This window comes from Carcharhinus amblyrhynchos, chromosome 1 (assembly GCF_965287045.1).
Source record: "Carcharhinus amblyrhynchos chromosome 1, sCarAmb.v2.hapA, whole genome shotgun sequence".
Taxonomy (NCBI): Eukaryota; Metazoa; Chordata; class Chondrichthyes; order Carcharhiniformes; family Carcharhinidae; genus Carcharhinus; species Carcharhinus amblyrhynchos.
In genome coordinates this window covers 51,111,569-51,125,595 of record NC_137324.1, presented here as the reverse complement: position 1 = coordinate 51,125,595, position 14,027 = coordinate 51,111,569, and the positions used below count along the sequence as shown (strand labels likewise).

Genomic DNA, 14,027 nt, shown 5'->3' with positions numbered 1-14,027 from the left:
AAGCCCCTTAAGGATCTTATATGTTTCAGTGAGATCACCCCTCATTTTCTAAATTCCGTTGAGTAGAGTTGCAATCTGTTTAATCTTTCCTCAAAAGACAAACCCTTCATACTGGGGATCATCCAAGTGAGTTTTCTCTGAAGTGTCTCCAATGCAATAATATCTTTCCTTCGATAAGGTGACAGAACTGTTCACAGTACTCCAGGTGTGATCTCACCAGTACCTTGCACACTTGAAGCAAGGCTTCCCTATTTTTACCTCCTTGAAATAAGGGACAACATTCCATTAGCCTTCCTGATTACTTGCTGCACCTGTGTTCTAGCTTTTTGTATTTTGTGCACAAGTACCCCCAAGTCCCTTTGTGTTGCAGCTTTCTGCAGTTTTTCTCCATTTAAATAATACTCTTGTTCTTTGGTTCTCCCTTCCAAAATGAACAACTGGAGCAGCACAGTGGTTGGCACTGCTGCCTCAAAGCGCCAGAGACCCAGATTCGATTCCTGGCTTGAGTCACTGTCTGCGTGGAGTTTGCATGTTATCCACGTGTCTCCATCTGTTTCCACCAAGTGCTCCGGTTTCCTTCCACAGTCTGAAAGATATGCCGGTTAGCTGCATTGACCTGAACAGGCGATGAAGTGTAATGATTAAGGGAATTTTGCAGTAACTTCATTGCAGTGTTTACGTAAGTCTTAGTTGTGACTAATAAATAAACTTTACTTTAAAACTTCACACTTTCCCACATTGTACTCCATTTGCCAATATTTTGCCCACTTAACCTATCGATATCTCTTTGTAAACTGTTGTATCCCTGTCCCAACTTGCCTTTCTATTTATTTTTGCGTTGTCTGCAAATTTGGTTACAGTACATTGGCTTCCTTCCTCCAAGTCATTAATATATATTGTAAACAGTTGCAGTCCCAGCACTGATCTGTGTGGAACCCCACTAGTTACAGTTTACCAACCTGAAAAAAAACCTTATCCCTGCTTTCTGTTTCCTGTCCATTAGCCATTTCTCCATCCATGCAAATGTAATACCGCCAACGCCATGAGCTGTTATCTTATGACTTAACCTCTTCTGAGGTACCCTTTAAGAACGCCTTCTGGAAGTCCAAATACAACACATCTACTTGTTCCTCTCTATCCACTCTGGTGAGTTCCTCTCTATCCACTCTGGTGAGTTCCTCTCTATCCATTCTGGTGAGTTCCTCTCTATCCATTCTGGTGAGTTCCTCTCTATCCATTCTGGTGAGTTCCTCTCTATCCATTCTGGTGGTGACTTTCTTGAGAAGATCTAATAAATTAGTCAGACGTGATTTCCCTTTCATGAAGCCATGCTGACTCTGCTTGATTAGATAACGATTTTCCAAATGTGCTGCAACCACGTCTTTAATAATTGATTCCAACAATAGATGTTAGGCTAATTGTTCTATAGTTACCTACTTTATATCTCCCTCCCTTTTTGAAAGGGGATATAGCATTGGCAGTTTTCCAATTCTCTGGTACTTCTCCAGGATCCAGGGAGTTTTGGAAGATTATATTGTTCTAAGTTCTGGGTGCAATAATACTTCAAAGTTTCTTCCTCTGTTTCCTGAAAATATTGACCAAAGTATGTTTCAGTCATCCATAAATGTTGTTGTTCTACCTCACCCATGTAGTAATTTTTCATGGCCAGAAGTGTTTGTATGGATGGGCAGAAAACTCACCCTGACTCTGCGGCTGCCTCACAATCATTTAACACTTCGTGGAGCATTAAGTGGCTAGAGGTGGGCCTTCTGTCCCTTTCTAAAGATGAAAGCCTATCTCGCAGTGCTGATGGCCATCTGATTGGCTGACAGTTTTCTTATCCAAGCAGCACTACTGAGGCGAGTATCCATTGTTGGGACTACACAGAGTCTGTCAAAACAAAGTGCCAGGATGCAACTGAGTCGAGGAATCTCTTATTGGAGCAAAGCGAGGAGGCCACTAGGAGAGGAGTGAAAACTAGGTCGCAAAGGTTAAAGGGAAGGGGACACCTGGGGTGAGTGGTAGCTGGGTTGTAAAAGCCTGGATGGAGGTGACACCTAAGGGAAACATCCCACTTTCCTGTTGAGGGCCCTAGTATGCTACCCTGCTGGGCTCCACCGGGAAATCTGTTTAAACTTTCTGCGTGGTGAGTTCCCCTCTATCCACTGAGGATACTGAGCTGTGTACACCAGGAAAATTCTAATTTAGCACTGTCTCTGGCTGTTTGCAGAGTGAAGAGAAGTATGTAGGAAGGGAGGAAGTAAATAGGTGAGAAAGGAAATTGACAATATCTGTTTCTTTTTCAGTTGCATCCTTTAGAAGAGAAATATATTGAGATGTTTGTAATTTTTGGTCCTGTATGACAGTCTAGAATTGATTTCTCCTGAACAAATGCAACGGAACATCACCATCTGCAGGCTCATCCTGACGTGCAAGTGTAACACCATTCCTTTAGTGTTACTGGGTCAAAATCCTGGGACCCCCTTCCTCACAGTACTGTGGCTGTGCTTAGACCTCATGGATGACAATGATTCAAAATGGTGGTTCATCACCACCACGTCTAGAATAATTAAATGCTGGGAGCCAGTGTTGTCCACATCCCGTGAACAAATTTTTAAAAAACTAAGGCTACGGCATTCTCCTGTCTATTCAGTGTCTTTAATGCTTATATTTGTCAAAATATTTGATCTAAACATTGAGAGTGAGTTATGGGTGCCACGCTATGATCTCAGCTTGAAAATGGTTATTAGCACTCTTAGCCAAGAGCACTTAACACATTCATATTGCATGCATTCTCCCATCATTTTAATGCAAGCTTAATGCTTTTGCTACCTACCAGAGTGTCATATGAAAATGTTGAGTATTCACCTAGTAGTTTCACTGCAGCAACGTCAAAACTATTAGCTTTAAAAGGGTTTGTATTAGGGGCTTAATGGTTTTGGAGATTCACATGAAGGTATTTATTTCTTGGAATGCATGTTCAACTCATTCTCATTCTTTGGGTGATTAAAAATTGCTGTGCTGTTACATTTGTTGTTACTGTGCATGAAGTGGAGGTGAGATGCAGATTGTTGGATCTGCACCTGAATTCTGTTTGTGTCTTGGGATGATTTTCTATGCTAGGTGTGCTACATAAATTCATTTGTCTACTTCACAAATGCAAGTTAGCAGCCTTGATGAGGTGGGTTCTGTGCTGTCTACTCGTTGTCAAAAAGAATTGCATTTTCAATTTTTACATTTCTGGCATAATGACTGTATTGACTGGGAAACCAACTGCACAGTATGGTTCTTAAGAGTATAAATGTGCAGATACTGGCATTTTTGGCCTACCTCTGTGCTATACATCCAATGTAACATTGGTGAGGCTTTGCCATGACATTTTTACTAATTTTAAAGTTTATTCTTTTGTGGGATATGGGAATGACTGGCTTAGCCAGCATTCACTTCTCATTTCTCATTTCTAATTGCCCTTGAGGTGGTGATGGTGAGCTTTCTTCTTGAGCCGCTGCAGTCCATGTGGTAAAGGTGCAGTCACATAACTGTTAGGAAGAGTGTTCCAGGATTTCGACCCAGCAACAATGAAGGAACAGTTATATATTCCCAAGTCAGGGTGTTGTGTGGCTTAGAGGAGAACTTACTGTGCGTTCCCATGCCCTTCAAGGTGGTAGAGATTATGGGTTTGAAAGGTATTATCAAAATAGCCTTGGTGAGTTGCTGAAATGCATCTTGTCGATGATACTCACTTCTCCCTCTGCGTGTTGGTGGTGGAGGGTGGGACTGTTTAAGGTGGTGGATACAGTGCCAATCAAGTGGGTTTCTTTATCTCAGACGTTGAGCATGTTGGAGCTGAACTCAGTCAGGCAAGTGGTGGGTATTTGATCACAGTACTGACTTCAGCCTTGTAGATGGTGACAGGCTTTGGAGACTAAGGAAATGAATTAGTCACTACAGAATTTCCAGCCTCTGACCTGCTTTTGCAGCCACAGTGTTTATATTCTTTCATGTAATGTGACTGGTTCAGCATTTTTTTTGTCCGCCCCAAATTGCCTTTGAACTGAGTGGTTTGGTAGGCCATTTTAAGGGCAGCGAAAAGTCAACCACATGCCGTAGGTCTGGAATCACACCTCGGCAGTTTTCCTTCGCTAAAAGACGTGAGTGGACAAGATGGATTTTCACAACAATCAATAATAATTGATATGGTTACCATTACTGAATTAATTGAATTAAAATTCCCCCAACTGCCATGGTGGAAATTGAATCCATATCCCAGAGTCTGGGCCTCCAAACTATGAGCCCAGTGACATTACCACTACGCCACCATATTGGGAAGAAATGAACACCATATATTAGACTATGGTCGACATGATAGCACAATAATTCACACTGCTGTCAAGGACCAAGATTCAATTATGGTCTTGTCTGACTGTTTGTATGGAGTTTGCGCGTTCTCTCCGTGTCTGTGAGAGTTTCCTCCGGGTGCTCCGGTTTCCTTCCACAGTCCAAAGATGGGCGGGCTAGATTGATTGGCCATGCTAAAATTGTCCCTTGGTGTTAGGGTGATTAGCAGGATAAATAGTGTTGTTGCGGGAAAAGGCCTGGGTAGGAATGTTGTTGGTGCAGGCTTGATGGGCTGAATGGTCACCTCCTGCACTGCAAGCATTCTATGTTTGCAGAGGTATGGGCTGAAGTTTCTCTACCGAGAAAGGAGACTTCCTTTTCTGTTTTAGGCAAGGGTGCAACTTCCCTTTTAGCCCAGAAACTTAATTTAGCGATATTGAGATACTTGGTCCAACCAGGGAGATAGAACCCGTTTACAGATCAGTTCGAAAGCATTGTATTCTATCCATGTTTCCTTCCTTTCATTGTATTGTTGCATAAATAGTGAATGCTGGTGACAGCTAGCTCAGTACCGTGTTGGAACTCAAATGATCCTTAACCTTGTCTGCTTTGTTAATTGTGCTCTTTTAGATGAACGGTTCTCTTGCGGTCCTCAAAAATCAATGTTTAAAAATAACCTTTAAAAAAAGGCAGAAACAAATAAATAAAGGAATGTTAATGGCCGCTGACACTCTGCATGAGTCGTATTGAGGAGCCTGTCTCTCCAAATATTTGTAGTTTGAAAATATGTCAATGAAGACTTTTCCAATATGAATCAGAAAAAATAGCCCCTCAAAAGGACGAATGGCGACTTAGCTGCTTGGATTCAGAATTGGCTTCCCCATAAATGTCAGAGAGTAGTGGTGGGAAGGATGTTTTTCTGGCTGGGGGTCTATGACTGCCGGTGTTCTACAGGGATCTATACTGGGACCTCTGCTGTTTGTGATATATGTAATGTCTTGGATGAAAACATAGATGGGTGGATTAGTATGTTTGCAAATGACACAAAGGTAGGTGGAGGTGTGGATAGTGTATAAAGTTGTCAAATGATATAATGAGATATACATGAGTTGCAGATATGGGTGGAGAAATGGGAGATGGAGTTTTATCTGGACAAGCGTGCAGTGCTGCACTTTGGGAGATCAAATGTTAAGGGTAAGGATACAATTAATGGCAGGACCCTGAACAGCATTGATGTATAGAGGAATCTTGAGGTTCAAGTCCATAGCTTCCTGAAAGTGGCCACACGAGTAGATAGGGTGTTAAAGAAGACATATGGCATGCCTGTCTTTATTGGTTGGGGCATTGGGTACAAGAGTTAGGATGTCATGTTGCAGCTTTATAAAACAATGGTTAAGCTGCACTTAGAACATTGCATTCAATACTGGTCGCCACATTACAGGGAGGATGCAAAGGCTTTGGAGAGGGTGTGGAAGAGGTTTACCAGAATGCTGCCTGGATTAGAAGATATATAATGTAAGGAGAATCTGGACAAACCCTATCTGGCATAGATAGGGTTGACATTCAGAATCTTTTTCCCAGTGTTGAAATGCCTAATACTAGGGGGAATGCACTTCAGGTGAGAGGGGGAAGTTCAAAGGAGGGGCATATTTTTAACGCAGAGAGTGGTAGGTGTCTAGAACTGCCAGGGTTAGTGGTGGAAGCAGGTATAATCGGGACTTTTAGAATAGCACAGGAATTTTCAAGGAATAGAGGGACATGGACCAAGGGCGGACAGAAGGGATTAGTTTAATTTGACGTCATGCTTGGCACAACATCATGGGCCAAAGGGTCTGTATCCGTGCTGTACTGTTTGATATTCTAAAACAGCTGAGAGCAGAACTTTAAGGGAATTCCTGTACATTTTACAGTGTGGGTATGTGCCGTATACATCTTCATTAACGTAGCATTTCTTTGGTTTGTATTTTAGGCTGTTTGCCAGGTTTTCTGGTACACACAAAGAAATTGTCGTCATCTTACGAAGAGCGCCGTAAACAGGCTACAGCCATTGTTCTCCTCGGTGTCATTGGAGCAGAATTTGGTGCTGAGATTGAACCTCCAAAGCTGCCAACTCGGACTCGGAACACCAATCAGGTCCCAGAGGGTTTTGGACTGACGAGTGGAGGGTCCAATTATTCCCTGGCTAGACACACCTGTAAGTGTTCAGATTTCATAACATCCCTTTCATGTCGGAGTTTGAAATTAAAATCATTCATGCAGCTGGCCCTAGAATGCATTTTTCCAGCAGCTGCTTTTGAAGTTTTACGGTTTATGTTGCTATACTCCTTTCATTTTGATACGTTACTGCTTCTGATCAGTATCATTGCAAATTTGATAAATTCAGGCATCTGTTTTGTGTTTATGCATTAGAAGTCTAATTGTAAAACAACATGTCAATGGCAAGAGCATACTTTCAAACAGCACCTCATTCATCTCTTGAAATGTGCCAAATTATTTCACACACTTGTTCTTGTATTCCTGGAGATTTCCTGACATGCCTCCCCCAATGTTCCAGCCATTTTTTTGACCAATGCGTCCATCCTTGTGATACATTTCCTTCCTTCCTGGAAAGAAAAAGGCTCATTATCTTATTGGGCAATGCTTGACAGATTGCCTTTTTCTCCCCATTTTCAATATTTTAATATCTGAGAAAGAGTTTAAACACAACTTCTAAGTAGTATTGTTTTTTACTATGATTTTTCTTCAGGGTTACATAGGGTAGTGTCCTGGAGTGGAGCAGACTCGATGGGCCAAATTGTCTACTTCTGGTCCTACGTCTTTTGGTCTTATCAAAGGGTAGTGAATCTGTGGAATTCTTTATCACAGATGGCTGTAAAGGTCAGCTCATTAAACATGCTCAAAGCTGAGATGGACAGATTTTTAATCACTAAGGAAATAAAAGTTTGTGAGGGTAAGTTAGGAAAATGGAGTTGAGGATTAGCATGTGAGATTGGCCAGGGTCTCATTGAATGGCGCAGCAGACTCGATGGGCCAAATGGCCTATGTAATGACTCAAAGACCTACTGGAATGGAACATGGTTTATTACAGAGCATAAAGTAAAACTACTACTGTGGTGTATGCACATTAATCCCTGCCTGGGACTGTCTTATAAAAGAGTAAGGTAATAAGTTCCAGTTGGGCAAGCCACTGCCTATATCCAGGGGAACTCATACTCTACAGGCTCCATTGGGAGGTCAGTCAGTAATTACTAATGGATCTCATAGGGATTGTTTGTCATGAGAACCTTGGGTATCCTGTGTGTACCATTTCAGCACACCACGCTGTTCTCCTATCCATTTATCTGTTCTTAGCCTTTTGCAATGTTCAAATGAAGCACAATGAAAACTAGAGGAATAAGAACATAAGAACATAAGAAATAGGAGCAGGAGTAGGCCATCTAGCCCTTCGAGCCTGCCCCGCCATTCAATAAGATCATGGCTGATCTGTCGTGGCTCAGTTCCACTTTCCCGCCCTCTCCCCATAACCCTTAATCCCTTCTCTTATCAAAAACCCATCAACCCGCTTCTTAAAAATATTTAGCGAGGCAGCCTCCACCACTTCAACGGGCAGAGAATTCCAGAGATTCACCACCCTTTGAGTGAAGAAGTTCCTCCTCAACTCCGTTCTAAACCGCCTCCCCTTTATCTTGAGGCTGTGCCCCCTAGTCCTACTGTCTTTTTTGAGCGGGAAGAGTCTCTCCACCTCTATCCTATCCATCCCATTCATCATCTTATACGTCTCAATGAGATCTCCCCTCATTCTTCTAAACTCCAACGAGTACAAGCCTAGTTTATTCAGCCTCTCCTCATAGCTCAATCCCCTCAACTCCGGTATCAGCCTAGTACCGATTGGGCACTTCCCTGCATTCTGGACTGAACATTGAGTTTAACAATTTCAGAGCATGAACTCTCCCCTCCATCTTTACCTTATTTCCATTTATTTTATTTCATTTCTTCTTCCATTCTTATTTTTGTTTTTCCAATTCTGAAATTTCACTCTCCATCTTGTCTCCAACATCCCCCCCCCTTTCTCCCACAAGGCTAATTGCTACATTCCTCAGATAGTCCCCTAACAATCTGTACCTTTTTTCTGCCATTCACACATTCCTCAATGAGGAGAGGCGCTGGCCTAGTGGTGTCATTGCTTGACTATTAATCCAGAAACTCAGCTAATGTTTTGGGACCAGAATTCAAATCCCACCACGGCAGATGGTGGAATTTGAATTCAATAAAACAAATCAGGAATTAAGACTCCACTGATGCCTGTTGATTGCCGGGAAAACCCATCTGGTTCACTAATGTTCTTTAGAGAAGAAAATCTGCCGTCCTTACCTGATTTGGCCTACAGGTGATTTCAGAGCCATAGCAATGTGGTCGACTCTCAACTGCCCACGGGCAACTAGGGATGGGCACTAAATGCTGCCCAGCTAGCAATGCCTAGCTGAATGAATAAGAATGAATAAAAAAAAAATGGACACTTTTAGCACTTTTCTCAGTCTTTATCACTATTTACATTCCCTTTGTCCAATTACAGCACCCCCCGCGCCATAGTATAAATCTTGTTTGATTTTCTTTGCCTTTAGATCTGATAAAGGGTCATCCTGACTCAAAATGTTGGCTCCATTCTCTCTCCACAGAAGCTATTAGACCTGCTGAGTTTCTCCAGCATTTTCTGTTTTTGTTTTTATTCCAGCATCTACAGTATTTTGCCTTTATTTCAGACAAGCTCATACTTTCCTACATTATAGTCAATTTGCCAAATGTTTTCCCCACTCACTTAGCCGATCTATATCCCTTTGCAATTTACTTTCTGGCATATCTTGGTGTTATTGTCAAATTTAGCTGCCATGCATTTGTTTAACTGCATCCAAGTTGTTGCTGTAGATTGTAAATAGTTGGGGCCTCGGCACTAATTCCTGTGGCACTCTGAAAATGACCCACTTGTGCCTATTTCCGGCTTCTTTTGTCATGCTAATATGTTACCCCAACACTGTGATTTTGTTAAATAACCTTTGATGTGGCATCTTACCAAATGCCTCTCAGAAATCCAAGATTACCACACCTACAGCACCCCCTTTATCTTTATTCTTACTTTCTCAAAGGACTGTAATAAATTAGTGAACAATGATTTCCCTTAAACAAAGCCATGTTGCATAGCAGCTTTATTTAATTCTTCCTCCACAGGTACCAGAGCCTCCTTTCTAAGATCACAATAATAATTGAATATTAGCTCTAGCAGTTGCACAGCCTGTCCATATAGTTATCATAGCATCTGATATCCAGAACAAAGTGTAATTACCTAACAGAGGCACTCAGAAGCAATATATAATATCAAGTGATCACTCAAAATAAATCTTTTCTGGTTTTATTTGTATCCCTGGGAGAAAATGGGCACAGCATGCAGAAAAATAAATGTTTTTATCAACAGTTGTTATTATTTGAGAATGTCAATGCTGCAAAGAGGCAGACAATTTGAATGAAATTATATAAGCTTTTGCATTTTTGACTGCTATAACTGTGGGTCACATTGAAGAAGCTGTTTTCATCAAAACACCCATCCATTTGGCATACGTTAGAATAAAAGTTGCCTTGGCTCCAAGATCTGGAATCCCTTCCATAAACCACTGTGCTTCTAGTTCTCAAGTCTCCTTCATGATGCTCCTTAAAACATACCACCTGCACAAAGATCCTGATCACTGTCTCAGTGTCCTCTGTGGTGGCTCTAGATCAAATGTTGTTCAGGAACACACTTGCAAAGTTATGAGGGATGTTTTGCTATGTTGAGGATGCATTGGCTCAGTTTTTGCAGCAGTAGTGTTAGTTTTCTGTAATTACAGTTGCAAGGTGTTGGTTACGTTTTGATGAGTCTGTAAAAATCTTTGTGGTCATGTACAGGTTAACTGTACATGCTTATTGACTCTAAGAGCTATTTACAAAGATATAGTAAAGGTTACAAGCTAGGAGCTGTCTCCATGCTTGCTGGTACACACAGCTCTGTCCAATATGAGACTGATTCTGCGTGGAGGTCATGTCTTGCTGCAGCTGTATAGGGCATTGGTGAGGCCGCAGCTGGAGTACTGTGTGCAGTTTTGGGCGCCGCACCTGCGCAAAGATATTTTGGCCTTGGAGGGAGTGCAGAGGAGGTTTACTAGGCTGATACCAGAGTTGAGGGGGTTGAGCTATGAGGAGAGGCTGAATAAACTAGGCTTGTACTCGTTGGAGTTTAGAAGAATGAGGGGAGATCTCATTGAGACGTATAAGATGATGAATGGGATGGATAGGATAGAGGTGGAGAGACTCTTCCCGCTCAAAAAAGACAGTAGGACTAGGGGGCACAGCCTCAAGATAAAAGGGGGGCGGTTTAGAACGGAGTTGAGGGGGAACTTCTTCACTCAAAGCGTGGTGAATCTCTGGAATTCTCTGCCCATTGAAGTGGTGGAGGCTACCTCGCTAAATATTTTTAAGACGCGGGTTGATGGGTTTTTGATAAGAGAGGGGATTAAGGGTTATGGGGAGAAAGCGGGAAAGTGGAACTGAGCCACGACAGATCAGCCATGATCTTATTGAATGGCGGGGCAGGCTCGAAGGGCTAGATGGCCTACTCCTGCTCCTATTTCTTATGTTCTCTTACGGCATTGTGTGGGCAGCACTGAACTCAGTCCCACATTAACTCTATTTTTCAATTCATTTATGGGATGTTGGCATCATTGGTTAGCCAATATTTATCGCCTACCCCTAATTGCCCTTGAGATTGTGGTGCTGAGTCATTGCCTTGAGTCACTGCCCTCTGTTGGTACACAATCAGTGCTGTCAGGGAGGGTATTCCACGATATTAACCCAATGACAGTGAATGAACGATGATATATTTCCAAGTCAGGATGCTGAATGACTTGGAGGGGAATTTGCAGGTGGTGGTGTTCCCATATATCTGCTGCCCTCTAGGCAGTAGAGATCACAGGTTTGGAACGTCAAAGGAGCCTTGGTCAATTCCTGAATTACATCTTGTAGATAGATGGTACATATTGCTGCCATTGTGCATCAGTGGTGGAGAGGGTGAATGCTTGTGGATGGGGTGCCAATCAAGTAGGCTGCTTTGTCCTGGATGGCATCCAGCTTCCTAAGTGTTGTTGGAGCTGCACTCATCCAAGCAAGTGGAAAATAATTCCATCACACTCCTGACTTGTGCCTTGTAGGTGGTGGACAGACTTTAGGGAGTTAGCAGGCGAGTTACTGAATGCAGGATTCCTTGCCTTTGACCTCTTCTAGCCACAGTGTTTATATGGCTAATCCAGTTCAGTTTCTGGTCAGTGGCAGCCCCCTTGTAAACTATTCCACATTTCATTCACACTAGAGTCAGAGGAGTGGTAGACTCAATCATTGTTGGTTCTTCCTGTAGGTTTAGAGGTTGTTCTGGCATCTGGATATGTTTTCATCTCTTCCTTCCATTATTCTTATTGAACCACTCCTGATCAGTTAAACTGTTGTACTGTAGGTGCTCTATCTTATTTCTTGCAGGGTGGATGAACATTGCACTTTGCTCCTTGTCTTTTCTTTCGCTTCTTCCATCATTGTGTGGGTCGTCATGATGTATGTGGAAGTTTACGTTTCAAAAATGGAGAACTTGTTCCAACTTGTTTCTCAATTTTACCAAAATGTTTTGAGCACTTTGCGCTTTTCTAACTGTTTTTTGAGCTAATGAATCTTTTCATTCAGCTCAGCAACTACTACTCTGATAAGTTGAGTTGTCTTCACTCAAAGTTACCTTATATGTTTGATAGCTTCACCTGAGCATCCAGTTCTGTTTAGAATCTTTTTCCCGTAGTCACTGACTGTTCCTTGGGTTCTTTCAATTCACTTGTTCGATTGTCAATCTGTTTGTAGAGTATCCCTTCCCTGCTTTCAAATTGTGGATTTCCTCTTCCATATTGCATATCTCTTCCTTCATGTTGTTCAAATTGGACCAAAATTCAAGAAGCTCATCACTCTTTGTTAATTCTGCTTTCAAGCAACTGTTCTGATTTACCAGCAATTCTTTCCCCTGTTCCAGGCATTTTACACGATGCTAACTAGAGATGTCTGATGTTTAAAGTTAATCAAGGAATCTTGAGCCCAGATTCACTGTGCATAGAAATGGTGGTGCACACTCAAAATGCAGAAAGTTTTGAAACACTTGATTCTCGCTGGCTCGATGATGTTTTGCAGTTTTGGACCAGGCCCGCTGATGGACTGTTGCAAAACACACTACGGAACATCCGGAACCTCATTTTAATACATTAGTATCTCACTATTGAGCACTCACTCTGGATATTGAGCCCACACTGAATATTCAGCAGGTAGTGGCATTTGCAACAGCTGAACAAAAGCTTGAACCTGGCTCCTTCACCTCTCATGGGGATATCGTAGATGAGTGCTGAGGCAGCCATTTCTTCTCAGCCTATCTGATACTCAAAGTGCACCAGGGAGAACATAGGGGACACAGATAAGTGCCACTCGGGGCCAGTGGTGGGGGTCAGTCTCAACTCATCAGTGGGTGGGTTGGGGGGGAGGTCGGTCTGATGCCATGAGAAAATGGAGCTCAATGCTGTGCATCCTGGTGGTGTACAGGGAAGTAATGTGGGGATGTGCTGTTGTGACAGAGGGGATGGGGAGGGGAAAACAGATATTCACTCAGTGAATGGGAAGCACTTGAATGGAAGTCACAGAGGAATGGAGGGATGAGGATCAGGACTGTGGTAAGACCTCTCCCAACTCACTTTGGTGCCCTCACCCTTTCTGTGCATGATTTAGGAGAATCATGGAGCCTGTGGAGTTGGTTTTTCTACCGATTGGGATAGACCAGCAGCGGAGATATTCTTGTGCTACTGCTCGTTCCCAGGACCCAATGCTTGCAGGAGCACAGGATCGACCTAGGAGATGGTACTGGCGTAGAATCTTCCAGCAAAAGTGCTCATACCTTCAGATATACAAGCTTTAGTGCTGGAGAAGGTCTGTCCTGAGGGACGGTGGACCACCTCTGCCACATACTGAACGAGCTAGCATCCCATGGAACTGGAGGACACCCAATGCCTGTGGCCCTTAAAGTCACAGCTGCACTAAACTTTTTTTGCCAGTGATTCCTTCCAGGATAGCACAGGGGACATTTGTGGCATCTCCCAGTCTGCCACTCACAAATGTATCAGAGAGGTCACAGATACACTGTCTGTAAGGGCAGAGACGTTTATAAATTTGGACCGGGATCAGGCAAGCCAAGATGCCAAGGCCATGGGGTTCTCCCTCGGAGCAGGGATGCCCCAGGTGTAAGGTGTTATTAACAGCATCCACGTAGCTCTTAGGTCACCATTATGGCAGGCAGCACCATTCATGAACCACCAGGGATTCCACTCCCTTAACGTCCAACTTGTCTGCAATCACACAATATGTATCATGCAAGTGTGTGACAGTTTCCCAAGGAGCATCCATGACAGTTTTATCTTGAGTCGCTCGCAAATACCAGCCATCTTTGAGGGAGAGAGGCAGCTGGGGGGATGGCTCCTCGGGGATAAGAGGTATCCACTCAGGAGGTGGCTGCTGACCCTGGTGCCAAAGCACCAGCAGAGACTTGATACAATGAGGCTCACGTTTCAACATGCATGCTGGCGGGGCAGGACATT

General features: G+C 43.0%; 1 protein-coding gene across 6 annotated transcripts in view; it reads left to right on the top strand.

The window, feature by feature from the left end:
- wdr7 (WD repeat domain 7) overlaps positions 1–14,027 on the top strand; it is a 695,157-nt gene that overhangs the window by 427,429 nt on the left and 253,701 nt on the right. For all 6 annotated transcript variants that reach the window (XM_080182523.1, XM_080182596.1, XM_080182751.1 and 3 more), the window contains one exon: positions 6,308–6,532. In XM_080182523.1, coding sequence (XP_080038649.1) covers positions 6,308–6,532 — 225 coding nt within the window. The remainder of the gene's footprint in view (positions 1–6,307; positions 6,533–14,027) is intronic.